Here is a 22,398-nt window from a genome sequence, read left to right as displayed (position 1 = left end):
CTAACTATACGGCACGTCTGAGCCACAAAGTGCCCAAGGGGATATTTATATATATATATATATATATATATATATATATATATATATATATGTACATGATATATGACTAATCACACTATGTACTACGGTTAGTTATCTACGCTTAGTGCAAAGTCCATTTGCATATATTTAGGAACCTTCATTCCGTTACTTTATACATATATCCTTTGAGATAAGATTGAAAAATATTATTCCTTTACAAATGTGCCTAAAATGATCTTGTGTCAATTGTTTTCTAGAATATACTCGGACTTTGTTCATTCGAATGCCCGTTTTAAATAAGTATTATAATTGTATACTCAAGTTTTTTTTTACATATTTATATATGTATCAAATGACGGCATCGGCAGTTTACGATATACCTTCCAATGGTCGCGGGTTCGATTCCTCACACGATACTAATATTTGTATTCACGAGTACGGCTGTTTCTATCGGTCTCAATGTTTTCTATGAATAATAAATAAACCGCTTCAAAATCCGTTGCGTAGTTTTAAAGATTTAAGCATACATAGGAACAGACAGCGACAGCGACTTTATTTTATAATATGGAATGATATAATTATTTATTACAAATTCAAAATATCTCTATTCATATAGGTCTATTACAAACTCTTATGATATGTCAAATCTACCGACAGTTCCGAATGATTTCGAGATGAGAACAACTGACAAGAAAATCAGCTCGTATTCTTTTCAACTAAATGTTGTACATGTTTACAATAATACACAGTAATTTTTGAACTTACATTTAGGAGAATAGAGTGACCTTGACTGTAGTTGTACAGTATCCATAAACACACTCAGTTGTGTGAATTATACTATTTAATAATTATAAGAACCTATAAATCTAAATATATATAACTCAAAGGTGACTATCAGACGTAGTGATCTATCCACGCACAGCCCAAACCACAGGACGGATCGGGCTGAAATTTGACATGCAGGTAGATTTTATAATATAGACATCCCCTAAGAAAGGATTTCGATTAATTCTACCCCCAAAGGCATAAAATAGGGGATGAAAGTTTATATGAAACTTTGTCAATTTTAAACCGATCGGGCTGAGACTGTGCATGCATAAAGCTACTATGACATAGACATCCCCATAGAAAGGATTTTGATAAATTCCAGCGCTAAGAGGATAAATTAATGTGAGCGAAGCCGCGGGCAGAAGCTAGTACTTTATATTCCAATATATTGTGCATGTTTTGGTTGAAATAATTAATTTTAAATTCAGTATGCGTTAACAAAGCGACTCAGAAATCATTGCAAAATGGAGTTTGCCCGCGCGATGAGTAAGATATCACACAAAGGATTTTAATGTCAGCAATGAAACGAGTTCATACATCACCATACATTAAACTGCTATCAATATTATATTATTCTAGCAAATGTTGTTTTACCATATAAATTTAAGTACTAATATCGCTATTAAAAAATAGGGGTTGGTGATGGAAGGGTCAAAATTTTGGGTTGTAAGTATTTTTATGAAACATAATAAAAAAAATTAAATAAAAAAATTTTCCCAAAAAATAAAAGAAATACGGTGTAATAGCGGTGGACAACCCTTGTCACTTAGGAGTATGAAAAATAGATAGTAGCAGATTCTCAGACCTACTGAATATGCGTATAAAATATCATAAAAATCGGTCAAGCCGTTTCAGAGGAGTATGGTAACTAACATTGTAACACGAGAATGTTATATATAAGATATATACCTACTTAGTGATTACAAATTAGATTACTCTTGGCACTTAATATAGATTTGATTTGAATTCAAGATTAAAATAAAAAAAATCACGTGCTACCATGTATTTGACACACACACACACACATAGAAGTATAGTCTTTAATTCATTCATTCATAATTTAAGAGCTGTGCTCTTGTCGGTGGAGCTCCAGCCACCTTCGTCTTTAATTATAGAACCTTAATAATGTAATTAAAATATTTAATTAAAATTAATTATGGTCTACCACAAGTTTCTTGTCTCATTCTTCTTGTGATGAGTCTGCATTCCGAATGAGCGGTAGAATAAAAAAAATGTGACTATTCAAATGTGCTTATATTAAGTTTATTTGAATAAAGATTATTTCTAATTCTATCTCTACTAGTTAAATGAAATGATGATGATAACGTGTTTTTTTTTATTTATTGTGTTTATTATCCCATTTTTTTTTAAATGATGATATTAACTACTTGAGCCACGATTTGATACGGCTAATATAACGTGATGTTACATAGTGTTTCCTGTGTGTGTGCAGATGAGAAGATTATCCTCAAGTCTGTGTCCGGGCGGCTGCGGTCCGGCGAGCTCACGGCCATCATGGGCCCGTCCGGCGCCGGCAAGTCCACGCTACTCAACATACTCACCGGATACAGGTCAGTCGATAGTAGTCGATACCCATATCTTAATCTATACATATAAATAAAATTGGAGTGTCTGTTTGTAATATTGAAATTACCGTTTTTTACTACATGCATATGAATATAAATACGAAGCATACACGAAAATAACATATACACCAAAAAACCACTTTTTAAATTTTTTGTCTGTCTGTCTGTCGGTCTGTGTGTTCCGGCTAATCTCTGAAATGGCTAGGCCGATTTTGACGGGACTTTTTTTGGTAGGTAGCTGATGTAATAGGGAGTAACTTAGGCTACTTTTATTTCAGAAAAATACAGTTAAATTCCACGCGGACGAAGTCGCGGGAACAGCTAGTCTTAAATATTATAAATGTGAAAGCAGTCATGTTTGTTACGCTTTCACGCAAAAACTACTGAACAGATCATCATGAAATTTTGTACACATGGTCTTGGAAGTATTACAATGAACATAGGAGGATACTTATTTTGATGATTTTGATGAAACTACAGTTATATAGCTTATGCGTCAGAATAACACATAGCCTATATTTGTATTGAAATTTATCGCGGGTGAAACGGCGGGCTCAGCTTGTACACTATACCTATTGTATTATTTTTATTGAAATCTAGACAAATCTAGAGAATAGAATTAAATCATAAAAATCTGGAGAAACTACAGCACAGAGTTTTTCAAGATTATATTAATGTTTCTTAAACTGAAGAGGAAACGCCACTACACATCTTATGTGGTTAGCCCACTCATGCATAAACGAAATATCACCTTTGGAAAGTTGATATCCTGAGGAGATAAAAACCATCACTCCTAAGAATATCCTTCAATTCTTGTCCCTCACGGGTCTAGGTAACGAGCTCTGAAAAAGGGCGAGCACAATAGATCTATGTAGGTCGCAGTGCTACAGGTGCTACAGGCACCTGACAATAGCCCAAACGACCCAAATAAAAAGGGTCAGCAACGCGTGACACCCCATTTACCGTCAGATTAGCCGTATGCATGTTAGCCACCATCGTAGTATAAAAAAATGTATTGCCTTCAGATGAGCCGTATGCATGTTAGTTAGTAGAATAAAAAAAAAATATTGCCTTGGAATAATCGATTGTCGCAAATTTTTGCATAAGGAAGGAGAGTAGCGGCTCAGCTTATCAATATTATATATTTATAACTACAACCCAGAACATCCGCATGGCAAGTACTATTTATTGATAAAATTATATCGACGTGATCTATAGTATAATGTGATAAACAGATTAACATTGCAAAATAATCAGTATCGTTATTTACTTATCGATACGTTTGAAGTTCCGGAATCGAATCCTGTAGCAACCCCTGTGGTTGAGGTGGTGTGCAATGTCATATGTCTGTATGTCACGGTCGAGTTGCCAACTTCAGTCGTCTAGTTGAACTTTGAGACTGTTGTTTATGTTGTGATAAAATTATAATCGCGTTGCATACAAAATATGGAATAATAATATTATTAATTAGAAATAATATAACATTGTTGTTCAAGGAGAAATCGGTTAATGTAGTTGTTGGAAATGTTGAGTCTTATATGTTACTAGATGTGCCCGCGACTTCGTCTGCGTGGAATAGTGACGCTGACCAAATTAAGAAATAATTTAAGCCACAAAAGCAAGAAATGGTTGATCGTTCTAGCTTCAAAATTGGCGAATTTTCATAACAACTTTCTCCCCCTGTTTTTTTTTTAAGTACAATGTTTATAACCTTTGAATGTCATATTTATTTATATTTAATCAACAGCCTAAAAATAAGCTTTAAACTTTAAAAATGACGATACCATCATACAAGTTTTCATCACTCCTTTCAACCTCTTACAACCATTTTTTTCCAGGCCTATGTCCTTTTAAAGGGACAAAACTATCTGTGTACCAAATTTTATTGAAATCGCTTCAGTAGTTTTGGCGTGAAAGCGAGACAGACAGACAAAGTTACTTACACATTCATAATATTAGTAAAGATATACTAGCCGCTTTCCGCGAAATCGTCCATGTGGAATTAAAATAAAATAAATTTCTAAATTAAAAGTAAGCGTAAGTTACACGACAAAGTAAATTGCTTGATACAAACATTTGCATTCCCTGTGTGTGAGTATGATTATGTGTGTGTCTGTATGTATGTGTGTGTGTGTGTGTGTGTGTGTGTGTGTGTGTGTGTGTGTGTGTGTGTGTTGTGTGTGTGTGTGTGTGTGTGTCTGTGTGATAGTCCTGTGTGTGTCTATTAGTGTCTGTGTGTGACATAAGATGTGTGTGTCTGTAGTGTGCACGTGTGTGTGTCTGTATGTATGTGTGTGTGTGTGTATGTGTGTGTGTGTGTGTGTGTGTGTGTGTGTGTGTGTGTGTATGTGTGTGATGTCTTGTTATGACGCTGTCGTCTATAACTTGCTGCACTCGAGTGGGGCCGGGCGGCGTGTAACGTTGCACAACGCGACTCCAACTAAACTATGTCACTATGACATTTACGACACATGTATATATGTATATGTTACTTTTAAAATAATACAACCGTTAAATTAAAGTAATGTTATGACTACAATATATACTGTAGATATCAGCTTTGATATATCAAAAATCCTAACTAATATATGATCGGTTAAATAGAAAAATGGCATAATATTCAAAATGTACAATTTTTTTCTAAGACATGCATTTAAAGTTTTTAAAATTATTTAAAATATTTTTCTCTTTAATGTTTTAAATTTATTTTTAAAAGTATTTAGATAATGATTAAGACGGCGTGGTTAATTTAATTGACTTATATGAAAGGAGGCAATTTTAGCTTCTGATTTTGAAAAATGACATTTTTCTATTTAACCGACGATATTAAATATGAAATTGAGTTTGTTTCGCTTTCTGTACTGTAACTGGTATGTTTTGTTACTCAAGTACTATAACTATTCATTTATTTATATCTACTTTGCTATGTGGAAGTATGTATTGCTTGTTTTGGGATGGAACTGACTCATGATATACAGCTCACGCTAGTTTGGGAGCAAGGACGGAATCAAACTACACTGATCAAAGTTTGAATTAATAAATAAGTGTTCCCACATAATTCTTTATAATGGATTTTTGAACAACATTTAATTAAAAGATCAACACGCAAGTTTCTCGCTCGTTCTGCTTGTGACGAGTCAGCGTTCCGAATAAGTGGTGGAATAAAAAAATGTGACTATTCAAAAGTCCTTAGTTAAGTTTATTTGAATAAATATTATTTGTATATCTATTTTACGCTGTCACTTATCATTAAAAACGTATACCTATATAGCATTCGTGTTGCAGACCCTACTGCATACATAATAATAATCTCAGGACAATTCACACAGCCCTATCTAGTCCCAAGTTAAACTAGCTAAAGCTTGTGTTATGGGTACTAGATAACTGATACAAATACATAGATAATTTTTTTTTGTAACTACATACATATTATACATAGAAAACATCCAGACCGATACAAACAATCATACTAATGAATATAAATGTTTGTGCCGTGCGAAGGATTGAACCTTCGACCATCAGAGGTAAGGCGGTGTGCTAAACCGCTAGACCACCGAGGCCGTCACAACAATATCAAGATTATTTTATACTATAGATATTTCCTTGTTGCCAATCTGGATTCAGTGTAATGTAGGTACATAGAGTATGATAGTGTAACAAATAGCAAAATGTACGTCAGCAACGCAATAACATTAGTAACCGGACCTTCCTTATCATCATGGTTATATCTGGGTCAAGCATCCGATTGCAGCGCACGAGACCTTTGGTAGCCGCCACGTGACGGAGCTGGCCACTGCACGCTCATCCTAGACCCCTCCTCATATGCCACCAACAATGCTTTTCGTTAACTATTCTAATGAGATTCTTGTCAGTTCTTCTCATCTCGAAATTATTCCGAACTGACGGTAGATATTATAAGAGTCTGTAATAGACCTACATGAATTTTGAATTGAAAGCTGTTGGCCGCAGCTGGCGTTTACAGCTTCACTACTTTCATATAGGACATTTTAGCCGCTTATGAATATGTAATTTTTTTTGTACTATATTTTTCCCCTACCGTCCAGTTCAGTATATAAATCCAATTGAGAAGAACTGGCAAGAAACTCAATTGAATTACTTTTTTTTAAAGCCAGTTTATTTACAATGTATATTTATATATATAGGTGTCTATGTGTAACATTAAAAGAAAATCCCGTGCATGAACAACTACTGCCATGCACGCTCGTCATTCAAGTAATTGTTTAGTGAGTTAGGCTTCGCTCAGTAAATATGATTTAACAGATGTTTTTAATTTATTTAAGGGTAATTCCAATATATCCTTTGGTATGTTATTTAGTAAGGAGCTCTTCAAGTATTAGGTAAGCAGATTTATTAACGTAAGTTCAATTATTACAATTATTTACCCCCCAACCCCCTTGTCAGCAAAAGCTCTTACCCCCTCTCCCCATAATTACGTAAACATTTTTCAATTAATGTATTGTTTTTTTTTAATAAATACAATGTGAGGGTTGCTATTCGTGTAAAAAAACAATGTATACATTGTATAATGTTATAAATATACAGGCTTTTAAAAAAAAAGTAAATCTATTGAGTGTCTTGCCAGTTCTTCTCAATTGGATCTATATACCGAACTGGATGGTAGGGATAAAAAATAAAATTATAATGTAAAACTTGACGTTCATAAGCGGCTAAAATGTCCTACATGAATAAATGATTTTCGAATTTACTATTCCTCATTAATATCAATGCCTTCCCCCCAATATATCAATTAAAATGTATGTGGCATTATGGCTTGTTGTACAAGGCAATTGTGATTACTGGTAATTAAGGCCGGCCTTATACAGCTAAAGGGCAAGAGATCAATGTACTGTGTATACACATCGTTGCTCATATTGAAATTAAAACCAATTAGGGACTAGGACAAAACTGTATACTGAAATTGCTTTTATAATCATTGACAATTTTTTTTTATTTTTTTTTGCAATACAGTCATATATCATACATAGCAAATATATAAAATACAAGTTTCTACTTATTTTAGGTACCAGGGAACAATTTAAATTGTAAATATTGGATGCAAAAAAAAAAATATTATTATAGCAATAGGAGCAACACACAAGTTTCTTGCTCATTCTTCTTGTGATGAGTCTGCATTCCGAATGAGTGGTAGAATCAAAATATGACTATTCAAAAGTGCTTGTAATGAGTTTATTTGAATAAATATTATTTCTATTTCATAAGAATTTATACATCTTTAGACTGTTTATCCTTATATTGAAACATTTTCTATATAAATTATTAAATATACCTTTAAAAATGTGAAAGGTTGTGAGTATAGATAGATGTTTGTTAGTCTTTCAGGTAAAAACTGCTGAATGGATTTGAGTGAAACTTTACAATAATATAGCTTATACATCAGAATAACACATAGGCTATAAATACACATAAATGTGTAAATTGTTCGACTATAACTTTAAAAAAAATTTCCTTGCTTGCTTGCTGTGCCCAACAGGGTCCATAATTAGCCTACTTTGAAATACACCTATATATCTATCTACTGTATAATTATGGAATGCAAAGCTATAATAAATAAATAAAGAAAAAAGTACAATTTCCATGTTTCTTTCCTGTAATACAATATACAAAGTAAAAAAAAAAGAGAGTTTACGCGATTTTCAGTAAAACGATAAGTTCTATGATAAAAATACCGCAGACAAAAATTGTAGATTATAAAATTATCTATAAAATAATTACACATTTGCTTATAGATAATTTAATACTTTTTTCCTAGGAACCACCGTTCCTGTATTTATGTATGATTGACCGGACTACAACCATACAGAAATTTTTGCCTGTGGGGTAATACTTTTTTCCTACGAGCCACCGTTCCAATAATTTTATGTACCTTCGAATATTTAAATAGACCGCACTGCAATCATATCGGGCGGATGTAATCACGTACTAGCTGCGTCCTATTGTTTGTTGTGATGCGCGCCGCGTACACTAATAGTCGTGTATACATGTAATTTGAATTTAATACCGATCACATACAACTGACATTCTGACTCTAAAAACTATGTAATAACAAATAATTACATAAAAAGTCTATATCATACTATACTCAATTATATTTAGACCGATATCGCAGGCTTCGGTGATCGTCTCGTTCAGTTCCCAGGCTCGTACAATCATCATGAATTTTTAAAATAAAGAATGTACATCTTTGGAAAAATAATGCAATCTTGTACCTTCTCTGCAAACTGTGAGAAGGATTATAACCTATCCATTGACCTGTTCTTTGTGCTCAACATCCTGCACAAAAGAGGATCTAAAAATTGCGACAAACAAATGTCGTCTCTACATTCTGGGGAAAATACATTTAGTTGCCATTGAAACGAAAGAAGAAGTTAAAACGGTAGACTTTTGTCGCCAGTATCCGAAATAAATGATCTTACATCACCCAGTTAGTATTGCATCTTAATATTAAAAACGCGAAAGTTTTTTAGTATGAATGTTTGTTAGTCTTTCACGCGAAAACTACTCAACGGCTTTTGATGAAACTTTACAGTTATGTTAATTGGGCGATATATATAAGTGGGTCAGCTAGTAAGAAAATAATCCAGTCAATCACTGCACCATACATACCTCCTCCGATCGATCCCCCGCCCGATTCAAACGGAGGGATCGAAATTACGACTTCCTGATCCGAGGTTCGAACCCCTAGCGGTGCCCTCAGTCAGCCGCTCCGTAAGTCCTTCCTTTGGTTTGGAGTGCCACCTGCTCTCGCCCCCTATCGTCCGGTGAATTGTGTGATTAGAGTGGTTGAAAAAAATAAACCATAAATACACGATGAGCTACTATAGAGTATAGAGTATAGTTTAACTAACGAATTAGTCTGCGCAGTGACATATTGAGCCTTTATATGGAGTTAAGGAAAATACGTGACAACAGCCGCAAACAGTTATCTTCCATTCCCATGGGAAATTCCAAAGACCCAAATACACGTATATTTAGTGACACGGACAGGTCAAGTGATTAAATATATAATGTATAATAGTTATGAAGCTACCTTTGTAATACAAAACTGATTGCTTTATTCTCTATTCTGCTTTGACGACTCTAAAATGCAATCTAAATAAGGTAATGTAAAAGTGCCCTTAATTTCTTAGATAATAACTAGCTGTGCCCGCGGTGTTACTCGCGTTATATTTCAATATTAAATATAGCCATTGTTATTCTGATGCGTAAGCTATATTACTGTAAATTTTCATCAAAATCCGTTCCCTATTTTTTGCGCGGTAGAGTAACAAACAATCATACAAACTACATTTAAATATTTATATCAGTGGTCTAGTATCAATAACACAACTTCTGCTTAGTTTGGGACTGGATGGTGTTGACTAGGACTAATTGAAATATCCAGGGATATATACAAACAATCATATTTATAAATACAAATGTTTTGCGCCCTGTAAGGAATCGAACCCGCGACCGTCGAATGCAAAGCGGCTTGCTAAAACGACCACTGCGGCCTGCAATATATATTGAGATTGTGAACATAGTCACCATCCGAGTTGGTTTCATTGATTGTTATAGAAATGAATGAAGATACCAAATGTGTTAGTATTGACTCACGCTTGACCGGTTTCCAAATCAACATGTGTGCAACAGCCAACGAGGTGCAGAGTGGATAGTACGGTGGTACGGTACCAACAAACCGGTAGAGAGTCTACCGTCCTTGACCACATATGATAATGATCAACACTGAATTTTTATGTCTAATTTATTGTTCACTATATAGGTATTTTTTTAATATAAGGCCAGCCTTCTCGCTGTACGTAATGCTATATAAATTTATCTTATATATAAAATTCTCGTGTCACAGTTTTCGTTCCCATACTCCTCCGAAACGGCTTGACCGATTCTCATGAAATTTTGTGAGCGTATTGAGTAGGTCTGAGAATCGGCCAATATCTATTTTTCATCCCCCTAAATGTTAGGGGTCAACCCTAAACCCTAATTTTTTTTTTATTTTAAGGCAAAACAACGTTTGCCGGGACAGCTAGTATACTATAAATACATATACGTTAGATATGAGCAGATATGATCGTTGCATGCTGCGTCCTAAACTCAAGTTATCCTGCATATTGACCAATTGAATTAGAGATTAAAATATCATTTATTATATTTAGAGGTAGAATAATGTCATTTTCTTTTTATTAATAAAACGTTTTTTTTTTTATTTCAATATATAGGAAACCTAATATATATATATAGTAAACACAAGATATATATAGCTCTATAAGTACATTGAACTAAAAAACTAGAAGAATAATTATATTGACTAGTGGTCACTTAGTAGTCGAAATATGACCATAAATAATTTAAATTATAAGTTTGAACATTATTAAGGTTATATTGTCAAAGATTATACTTGTAATGCGTGTGTTCAAATAAAAAAAGCACATTACAAATACCATGTAGATAGTGTGTGTAATGTGTTTTTATTGATTTAATGATTTTTTAGGCATAATTAGAAAAAATATAATTTTTCTCTCTTTCTCTATATATAGACAATAAGTGTATTAAATTGCATATAATTTCATTCGCGTAATTTTCGTAAAAAGAGGTACAAAGTTTTTGCTTCAAGTCTTATTATAACCATTGGAGACAATGTGCCTATAAAAGTGAAATAAGTCTAAAAGAAATCTCGTCATTTAATAATTTTGATATTGTTAGATTAGGGGAGTATTACATAAGCAGATTTAGTACAGTTATTTACACCCAACCCCCTTGTCAGCAAAAGTAAAGAAAGCTCTTACCCCCTCCCCTCATGCTTACGTAAACATTTTTCGATTAATGTATTATTTTTTTAACAATGACAATGTGAGGGTTGCCATTTGCCTAAAAAAGTCAATACGACCGATGACGTAATCATCTAGACTCCTCTACCCCCCATGTCATCCAAAATAAGGAAATCAAAGACCCCCCCCCCCCCCCCCCCCCATAGTGACCCTTGAACGACCCCTTATATATGTTACTAATTGTATTTATTTGTTGTCAGGACCTCTGGAATGGAAGGCAGCATCACAGTGAACGGCATGGAGCGGAACCTGTCCAGCTTCCGCAAGATGTCCTGCTACATCATGCAGGACAACCAGCTCCACGGGAACCTCACCGTGGAGGAGGCCATGGAGGTGGCCACCTCGCTCAAGTTGCCCAGCACCACCTCCAGGACAGTCAAAGAAGAAATGGTACGTTGCTATCATACCAACTTAGTGCCACTTCTTAAATTTATGTACTTACATGTCTTTATATATAAAAATTACGTGTCACGTTGTTTGTCCGCGATGGACTCCGGAACTACTAAACCGATTGCAAATTTGATTGACACATTGTGTGCAATTTGGTCCAACTTGAAAGATAGGATAGCTTACATCTCAATTTATGTATAGTCGCAATATTATTTTATTCAAGAACCTTAGTTACAGCAACAGTTTAATCTATACATATAAATAAAACTGGTGTGTCTGTTTGTAATATTGAAATAACCGTTTTTACTACATGCATAAATACCGTACATACACCAAAATAAAATTTTTTACCATTTTTGTCTGTCTGTGTGTTCCGGCTAATCTCTGAAATGGCTCAACCTATTTTGACGGGACTTTTTTAGCAGATAGCTGATGTAATAAGGAGTAACTTGGTTATTTTTAGCTTACAGCTCAATTTATAATCGCAATACTATTTTATTCAAGAATCCTAGCCACAGCACCCGTGGCCGGGTCTGCTAGATCTGCTAGTATATAAGATATCTTTATTAATATATATACATTAACACTTTTTAATAGCATTTAATTTTCCTTGAAACTATAAACGGCACATTCGTAGTACCGGCTCACTTAAAGCAAATGAGGAAAAAATATCATATCATTTTTATAGAAACAACATTAATGTTTTTATATAAATAATAAAAAAAACAATGAACACAACACATAAAACAGAATATGGATATTAGAGTTAAGTAACAACAAATTAGAAACACCACAAGTTAATACCAACTGCTGAGTTTCACCAACGTACCACCCGCCAGAAATTAAAATACCATCCTGATCATCTGGATGAATGGCGGTCCTCCACAGTGCGGTTTTCTAGAAACTTTTTGCCACGCACAACCACATTGTGGAATCACTTTCCAGCAATGGTATTTCCGACCCGATACGATATTGAAACCGTCAAGAAAAGAGCTTATTCCTTTTTAAAAGGCCGACAACGTACTTGCACTTCCCCTGGTGTTGCGGGTGCTCATGGGCGGCGGTAATTACTTACAATCAAGTGAGCCGCATGCTCATTTGTCCCCTGTGTTATAAAAAAATCACAAGTTATGACAAAAGAGCAAGCCAGCCGATTCTGATTTGTCATGCTCGAGAACATGTGCCACTTTTAGGGACATATCTACTCTCGTCACTGTTACTAAATTAATAAAAACTCAAGATAATTCAACGTCACCTGGTTACCCAGAATTGTTTTTATGGGTATTACACTCAATTATATGACAACTGATATATATAAATACATTTTTTTAAATACATAGTAAACACCCAGACCAATACAAACTTGTGAATACAATTGTTTGTACTGTGCAAGGAATCGAATCCTCGCTAGTTCGATTGGATGCTGGCCATTTCTTCAAAGTTTGGACTAACTTAGCCATACACAGGCCTTGTATCACTGTGGTATTCGGAGTTGTATAAGGGGGCGGGGAGAGGGTGTTTTTTTTAATTTTTTGTCCGTCCCTCCTCCCCTGGTGAGATGTCGTGAGATTTTATTCAACCCTCTCTCCCAATCCCCTAATCTCACGTGAGATTTTTCAAAATGTGAGTTTCTTACGTAAACGCGTTGGATTGTTATTGTAAAAAGAAAAAAAAATGCTTCGTGCTTTTAGTTACGACTAGTTAAGACTAGCAATCAATATTGCTGAGAGTTATAAGTGTAATAAGCATGTACAGTCTGGATTAAATGGACCAAAATAGAATATATTTTTTGGTGTCAATAAGAAAAAATCGTGATAAATATCGTGACCTCTCTCCAACGTAAGATTAAATGAGATTTGACTCGACCCCCTCGATGTGTTGTACATATAAACCTTCCTCTAGAATCGCTCTAACTATTAAAAAAAAACGCTTCAGAATCCCTTGCGTAATTTTAAAGATTCAAGCCTATATAGGTACGGACAGACAGCGACAGCGAGTTTGTTTTATACTATGTAATGATGATGAAGGTGGACAAGAGCGGTGGCCGTCTGTACACATCAAGTGAGAGTGTGTCAATTGTAAAATGTGTAATGTGTAAAGCTATTGTACTTACACTTACACAGTTGACACAGCGCTCGCACTCGCGGTTGTAAATAAATATATTGTGGACCTCTTGATTCCATTGAAATAGAAAGGTGACCAAACTTAACAGCATGCTAAAAGAGAAAAGATTACCAATACCAAAAAATTTAAATAATATTATTGTTGTTTTTTTTTTCATATATATATATTATATATCTCCCTTTGGTGGGGTAATAGACTTATCATTTGCGGATAAAAATCACCAAACAATGACAGTATAAATGATAAATGATGAGGATGGAGATTTATTATTATTATTATTATTATTACACCGGTGCGATGAACTTACAATATTGTTGGATATATTTCGTAGATATAGTTGTACCGTATATAGTGACAGGCGACCCGGGGTCAACCCGTACCGTATATCTCCATCACTACTTTTATTTCATTCTGTTATCTAAACAATGAATTTACAATTAGCAAACAATGCAATTGTATACAACACACTTTGTTTTTATGACTGGAACAGCCAACAAGATGGCGACCTACCTTAAACTTTGTAACTCACTAAAATGAATAACATCACTTTCTTGATATTTATCATTATATTTCTCCCAAATCACATAATATATTTTAAAATTATAGCATATATATATGTTATTCTGATGTATAAACTATAGTACTATAAAGTTTCATCAAATTGTAATTGTAATTAGTATAAGTAAGTTATCTGTGGTATAAGTAAGGAGCCAACAGAATATCAGCGCTGCAGAGTTATCTGTAGCATTATGCTGAGTTGGCTGCCTTTTCACTTTTGCGGCACATAAAGTCACCTACATTTCTTTTATTAATTCGTGTTTTTTCTGTATCTCATGTATGTTATGTGTCTGTAATTGTGAATAAAGAATTCATCCATCCATACTTAGAAAATTTCTCGTTTTGAAATATTAGGAAGATATTAAAAAAATGTACATAAAAAAGAAGAAGAATTTTATATATCATGTATTGGTATTGGACAAATACATGATATATAAATAGAATAGAATAGAATAGAATAGAAAATCATTTATTCAAATAAACTTAATTTAAGCACTTTATATATCATGTATTGGTATTGGACAAATACATGATATATAAAATTTCATACAAGACCTCACCTTTCCTTTTTTTATATATACCACATTGAATTAATATATTTGAATTTCAGATCCACGAAATCCTGGACACGCTCAGTCTCCTGGAACACCAGAAGACGATGACGTCCAACCTGTCCGGCGGACAGAAGAAGCGGCTCTCGATCGCGCTGGAGCTGGTGAACAATCCGCCAATCATGTTCTTCGACGAGCCTACGTCGGGCCTGGACAGCTCGTCGTGCTTCCAGTGCATTTCGCTGCTGAAGGACCTGGCGAGGGGCGGGAGGACCATCATCTGCACCATCCATCAGCCGTCGGCGCGACTGTTCGAGATGTTCGACCAGCTGTACACGCTCGCAGACGGACAGTGCGTCTATCAAGGCAGCACCGGACAGCTGGGTGAGACACGCATCACTTATTTTCGTGATCTATCATCATCAATCTAGTCTTGAGGTCCTGGTGGTGTAGTGGTTTAGCGTGCTGTTTTTACATTTGATGGTCGCGGGTTTTTTTTCTTGTGGATGGTAATGGAATGGTGCACCCGCCTGCGCTAGCGGTTTACGCTGGCGGGGCACCAGTGGAGCATGATAAGATGAGCATGAGATTAGGTCAGTTAGTCAGTGGTAAATTCACCATGAATTTATCACGATGGTTTCCAGGGGTACCGCGTGGACGTACATTGCTAGTTTGCTAGTAATGGGGTTATTAGTCCACATTACTAACAGTCCCCTTTTCGCCCATGGTCCTGGGTTCGATTCCTGGCACGAATCAGACATGTGACTGATAGATACTGATACATATATAATACATAGATTTTTTATTGTAAATACGTACATATTATATATAGGAAACAACCAGACCGATACAAACAATCTCATGAATACAAATGTTTGTGCCGTGCGAGGAATCGAACCCGCAACCATCGGTCGTAAAGCGGTGTGCTGGACCGCTAAACCACCGAGGTCGTCTAATGCTCAATACGCTTGGTTTAACATAATATATAAAACCTATAAAAAAGTACTATTTAATATTGTGACATGATGTTTACGCTTATCTTTATTTGACCCGTGTCTATGAGTCATTCCGCGTTACTGCGGAGTATAAATGCAATCTGTAACCACATCCTACAACCCTTTAATTCTCGGGATGATAACCGATGAGTAACTAACCCCACTTTGTTATTTTGTCATCCTGAAGATAAAAAAGGTTCACGTTCCACATATTTTGAAACTGTCATAAGAAAAAAGAAAAAGAAACCCAAAAAAAACCCTACATTTGGCTCTCTTTTCAATAAAGTTAATCCTCTCCTGAAGATGCGACACCCTTCAACAACCACAATATTGTGGTTGTTAAAGGGTCGGCAACGCGCACGTGACGGCCCTGGTGTTTCGGGTGTCGACTACGGTAACTGTTTACCAGCATGAGCGGTGTGCTTGATTACCACCATATCAAATCAAAAGTCATTTATTCAAGTAGGACATTTTAACCACTGATGATGGTCAAGTTTTTTGTATTAATATTTTTCCCTACCGTCCAGTTCAGTATTCAGATTCAATTGAGAACAACTGGCGAGTGACTCAACTGATTTCCTTTTGTTTCAAAGCCGGGTTAGTTACATTATATAAGTGTCTATGTCTAACATTAAATGAAATGTATCAAGAAGTTACAAAGTCGTCACGATCGTAGGGCGCCCGGCGCTTGTATAAAATGTAGTATTGTTTTAAATGTAGCAGTAATTAACGCAGTCAAGGAAGCCGGTAAGTGATTTGCGTAACGAGTGGTCGCTGCAACGATACCACAATAGCAGATGTGCAATTAAAGCTAATCGTAGCGTGAAATCAACGGACAAAAACGTGCATTCTACCATCTGACCCGCCTGATCGATGTGTAATACATAAACGTATCTATTTATTATTAATTTTGGTTATGACATGTGTACACGCAGATAACCGGCTAAAATGTCCCACATGATTACTTTTGATTTGATAATCTTAGGGATACAAGCTCATATTGACATAAGATGTTGTTATTGTATCTTAAAATTACCTTCCCTTTCTTTATTTTTTATTAACAGTAATATATTAATAATAGTAATAGTAATTAATAGTAATAATAGTAAATATTAAAAAAAAACATCGTAAACATAGGAGGCGAGTGCAGATGGCATTCCAAACCAAAGGAAGGACTTATGAAGCGGTTGAAAGCCAACCCCTGCCTGATATATACGACTTTAATCTGAGGGCACTGTTAGGGGTTCGAAACCCACTTCAGGCCGTTATAATTTCGATCCCCGTTTGAATAGTCGTGGGATCGATCGACGATGCGTCAGTGTGGAGAACGTGGTTGATTGCGTTGTATTGTCTGGTTGAGGTCGTCGTCTTCGCCGTCGAGGACGGTGTCGTGTTTTGTTCAAAATATGTTGTTGATACAATGTGTCTGTCTGTATGTGTGCAGTGGACTGGCTGGGCAGCCTGTCGCTGCAGTGTCCGTCGTACCACAACCCGGCGTCGTTCATCATCGAGGTGTCGTGCGGCGAGTACGGCGACCACACCGGCACACTCGTGCGAGCCATCGACAACGGCAAGAACGACATCAGGCACGTACCACACATACGACATAATTATATAAACACTTCACGCACTCCATGCAACCTATTACACTATGCTAGCTGACAAAACTATATTCACTACATAAGTTACTAATATATAGTATTTTAGATCTTGTCTTTTCCTACACGATTTGTGTGGTTTCTGATGAATGAGTAATAAAATTTAATACTTCATTTAGAAGCAGTTTTGAGTAGACTCAGCCTAAAAGAATATAGATAGTTAAAAATCTTGATTAAAGTTATGAGGTTTGAAACAGAAAAACTTAATCTATAATATGTATAATTGTTTTACTTACCTTGGTAAGTCAAATCTGGTGCCTCTCAGTATGTATAAAATGTAATATCTCTATAACGATTATATTCAATTGCTTTTAAAATTACAATTCATAATATTATAATTAATTCAGGTGTACTTTGTGTGATACGACGGTGTATTGTTAAAACTAACACGTGTCTGCACAAACTTTCACCCCTTCTTCAATATTTTATGGGAAAAAAGATGCTATGATCGTCCTCTTAAAGCCTCTTATCAAATGTCATTAAAGTTCGATCAGACGTTTACTTGTGAGGAAGGTAACAAACAGATAGACAGACACACTTTCATATTATACGCATTATAATGGTATATAATGTATAAATCTACGCAGAAGTTTTGTCCAAACATATAAACGTGAGAATGTGTTGGTGCGTGGTAGGAATGGCAATAAACCTACGCAGAAGTTTTGTCCAAACATATAAATGTGAGTATGTGTTGGTTCTGGGTGCAGGAATGGGAAGCCATTCCCGGCGTCGAAGGTGCCCGACTACAACAACAAGAAGGACATGGAGCAGTCGCTGAAGCCGGAGCTGAACAAGAATGAGCTCGCAAACTTGCAGGACAAGTTCAGGGACGAGCCCTCCGCCGCCGACGGGAACGGACACGGCAACCTGCGGAACGGCATCCTGCAGTACGCCGCCGCTGAACTCGCCAAGGGGAAAGGTGACATACACATCATCTCTCTCTCTCTCTATCTCTATCTCTCTCTCAGCTACCTGCTAAGAAAGGTCCCGTCAAAATCGGTCCAGACATTTCAAAGATTAGTCGAAACAAACAGACAGACAGATAAAAATTGTTATTTTAGTGTATGTACCGTATTTATATTCATATGCTTGTAGTAAAAACCGTTATTTAAATATTATAAACAGACACACCAATTTTATTTATATGTATAGATGTATGTGCCATCATTGAGTCGAAAATAATTAGAATCGCGTAAATACAATGTGAACTTGAGAATGCGAATGCGTCAGATAAACGAGGCCAAAGGTCCGTCAGCAGCGACGCGACGTTTCCTGTTCACTAATTATTCATTTATACCATTAGATAATTATAAATTCATAGCCAAGTAATTATACGGTTTCTTTAGTTGCTTACACTCGCGTCACTCGATAATCTATGGTTATTTCAATATACACGTCCAATGGCATATTACAGACTAGCTGATCCCGCTACTTCGTCCGCGTGGAATTTAACTTTATTTTTCTAAAATAAAAGTAGCCTAAAGAACTAAAGATTATTTTGTTCGTCTTAATTTATTCGTTTCATTGGGTACTGATAGGTTCAAACTAATAGATTTACTTCCTGCATCATCCGTTATTTTATCCCCTTAGGGGTGGAATTTATCAAAATCCTTTCTTAGGGAATGCCTACGTTATAGTGGTTTTATGCATGCAAAGTCTCAGCCCGATTGGTTTAAAATTGACGAAGTTTCATTCAAACTTTCATCCCCTATTTTATCCCCTTGAAGGTGGAATTAATCAAAATACTTTCTTAGCAGGACATTAGGGTATCTTCACGATAATAATTTAGTATTAGAAGTTTCGGAAATGTATACTAGATGTCGTTGCTTCATACATCCGCTACACAGTGTTAGTTTTTATGTTCGTTTAATAAATTAACCATATTCTTATATATTTAATATACCACTAAGTACAATAATATACTTTAGCTTCATTTCATCCGGGTCATTGGGCTCCCTAAAATATGGTCGAGCGCAGTGATGGCTGGATCATCTGTCATACTCGTGAACGAGTGCTGCTTGTAGGGACTGGTCTGCTCTTATCACTACGACTGATTTAATCTTATTGCATATTTATATTTGACACAAATAAATAGAATTAGGATTACGATGTACTAAGTATCCTTGGTCAACGAAATTGACGTCCTCTATGGAGGTTGAATAATAAAAGTTTACTAACCATAGCGTCTCTGGTTGCAGGCGAGGGTCTGGTGGTGCAGGTAGAGAAGGTGGAGCTGGAGAAGCAGGACAACGCAGCGGTGGCGCTGCTGGGAGACGAGGGGGGCAGAGCCCCACGGTACGCGACGTCTGAGCTGCGCCAGTTCTGGGTGGTGCTGAAGCGGACGCTGCTGTTCAGCAAGCGCGACTGGACGCTGATGTACCTGCGGCTGTTCGCTCACATCCTGGTGGGGTTCCTGATCGGCGCGCTCTACTACGACATCGGCGACGACGGCAGCAAAGTGCTGTCCAACCTCGGGTTCCTCTTCTTCAACATGCTGTTCCTCATGTACACCTCCATGACCATCACCATCCTCAGCTGTGAGTGACACGCTGTTTACTATTAGTAGTTTTTTTTTCTTTGTCCATCTTGCAATCATGTAGACGAGCCTTTCCCAAAGTGGGCGATAACGCCCCCTTGTGAGCGCTGCAGGCCTAAAGGGGAGCGTTGAGAGCCCCAGAAAAAAGAATTAAGTTTATTCACCGCTAATATAGCCCACAATAATTGATTAATTAAATTTGAACTTGTAGTGATTTTTAAGTAGGTGAAAAAATGGGGGCGCTACAAAATAACTTATTCTCAAAGTGGGCAGTAGACAAAATAAGTTTGGGAACCCCTGATGTAGATTGTGAGCATATGTAATAAGAAATACGTAATGGCTAATGGCAACAGAAACCGCCGGAGTCAAAAGAAGAGAAAAAAAAGAAATCGTGGTTTTACCACATTGCGTAATTAAAAAAAAATACAATGGCTTTGATTTTTTCCTACACACGGAAATCTATTTTCGTTTCTAACTTCGGTTTTATTCAGTTTATTTCTGAAGGTGACTGATATTGTTGAAGCTATTATACTATAGTTTTATATGTCTCTATATGACCAGCCTGCCCGAAAACCCGACTACTATAATTCTTAAATGGTAAATCTAATTATTAGGTATAATGTTTTGTTATACCATAATAAATTAATAAAGAAATTCAATATAACAGTCATGTATATATATAGGGTTAGTGAGTTAATCTAGGATAAAGTTTGTTTATGTAACTTATACGCTTATAGTTGGTTAATCAACGTACTTAACTAAAAAACATTTACTAGTTTTGAACATTTAAACAACATTTAAACATTTGACTAGCTGTGCCCGCGGTTTCACTTGCGTTAAATTTCAATACAAAATATAGCCTATATGTTATTCTGATGCATAAGCTATATTACTGTAAAGTTCCATCAAAATCCGTTCAATAGTTTTTGCATGAAAGAGTAATAAGCATCCATACTCACAAACCTTCACGTTTATTAAGATTTTATTGTATTTTATTAATACTAATAAAATTACACTTATTTTGAAGTAACTGTTATTCTGGCGTATGTGCCCCGTTATTTGTTATTGTTTCAATAGTTCAAATCGTGTGTTGTATGTTTACAGTTCCTCTAGAGATGCCTGTGCTGGTGAAGGAGCACTTCAACCGCTGGTACTCGCTCCGCTCCTACTACCTGGCCATCACCGTCTCTGACATACCGTTCCAGGTCTATATCAGTTTTGTTATATTTACATCCCACTGTTTTTCATGTGGTAATAGGCTATTGACTGGTCATTGTAAGATATGGATGCCAATCAGAGATAAATATTGAATTAATGATAATAATCTCAGGACAATTCACACAGCGCCCTAGTTCTCCCTAGATCCAATCCAATCTAGACCCAAGTTAAGCTAGCTAAAGCTTGTGTTATGGGTACTAGATAACTGATACAAATACATAGATATTTTTTTTCATAAATACATACACATTATACATAAAAACACCCAGACCGATACAAACAATCATACTGATGAATACAAATGTTTGTGCCGTGCGAGGAATCGAACCCGCGACCATCGGATAGTAAAACGATGTGGTAAACCACTAGACCACCGAGGCTGTCAAATAATTAACCTATATATTGAACAACATATATAGTTTAATTATTATATTTTTTAAAACTCATATAAATAAGCCGGTCGGTGGTAACTGATGTGTGTGTGTGTGTGTGTGTGTGTGTGCAGGCCGTGTTCTGCGTGGTGTACGTGGTGATCGTGTACCTGCTGACGTCTCAGCCGGCGGAGTGGGCGCGGTTCGCGATGTTCCTGTCGTCGTGTTTGCTGATCTCGTTCGTGGCGCAGAGTGTCGGCCTCGTGGTGGGCGCCGCCATGAGCGTGCAGGTACTCACCACCCAACTTGTGGACATTCTCATTCATTCTTTTGATTTAAATTCGTTTACATGATTCAAGAAAACCGAGGTTTTCCAAGAAGGGGGAAATGAAGTTTCTTATAGGCCGGGAACGCACATGACACTCCAGCTGTCTCAGGCGCGTCCATGGGCTACGGTAACCGTTTACCATCTTGCCACTATCGTAGTATGAAATAAAAACACAATTTCCACTGTAGAAATATGAAGATGAGTTAATTGTGACGTGACATAAGCGTCGTAATGCACGTTGTCGGCGCCCGACTCACAGTCGCGTTTGCTGCCGACACGTAGCGTGTTGTAACGTCTTGCAACGTGTTCTGGTGTGTTGCAGCGCGTTATACCGTGTTGCAGAATGTTGTAGCGTGTTGCCATCTCCTTT

General features: G+C 36.2%; 1 protein-coding gene across 2 annotated transcripts in view; it reads left to right on the top strand.

The window, feature by feature from the left end:
• LOC131846209 (ATP-binding cassette subfamily G member 4-like) overlaps positions 1-22,398 on the top strand; it is a 61,057-nt gene that overhangs the window by 37,124 nt on the left and 1,535 nt on the right. For both annotated transcript variants that reach the window (XM_059195458.1, XM_059195457.1), the window contains 8 exons: positions 2,303-2,420; positions 11,500-11,689; positions 14,982-15,306; positions 17,362-17,503; positions 18,283-18,494; positions 19,774-20,112; positions 21,216-21,316; positions 21,835-21,990. In XM_059195458.1, coding sequence (XP_059051441.1) covers positions 2,303-2,420; positions 11,500-11,689; positions 14,982-15,306; positions 17,362-17,503; positions 18,283-18,494; positions 19,774-20,112; positions 21,216-21,316; positions 21,835-21,990 — 1,583 coding nt within the window. The remainder of the gene's footprint in view (positions 1-2,302; positions 2,421-11,499; positions 11,690-14,981; positions 15,307-17,361; positions 17,504-18,282; positions 18,495-19,773; positions 20,113-21,215; positions 21,317-21,834; positions 21,991-22,398) is intronic.

Source organism: Achroia grisella, unplaced genomic scaffold, assembly GCF_030625045.1.
Source record: "Achroia grisella isolate CSIRO2021 unplaced genomic scaffold, CSIRO_AGI_Agris_v1 utg504, whole genome shotgun sequence".
Classification (NCBI taxonomy): domain Eukaryota; kingdom Metazoa; phylum Arthropoda; class Insecta; order Lepidoptera; family Pyralidae; genus Achroia; species Achroia grisella.
Note: the sequence above shows the minus strand (reverse complement) of the source record. Positions and strands in the feature narration are given on the sequence as shown.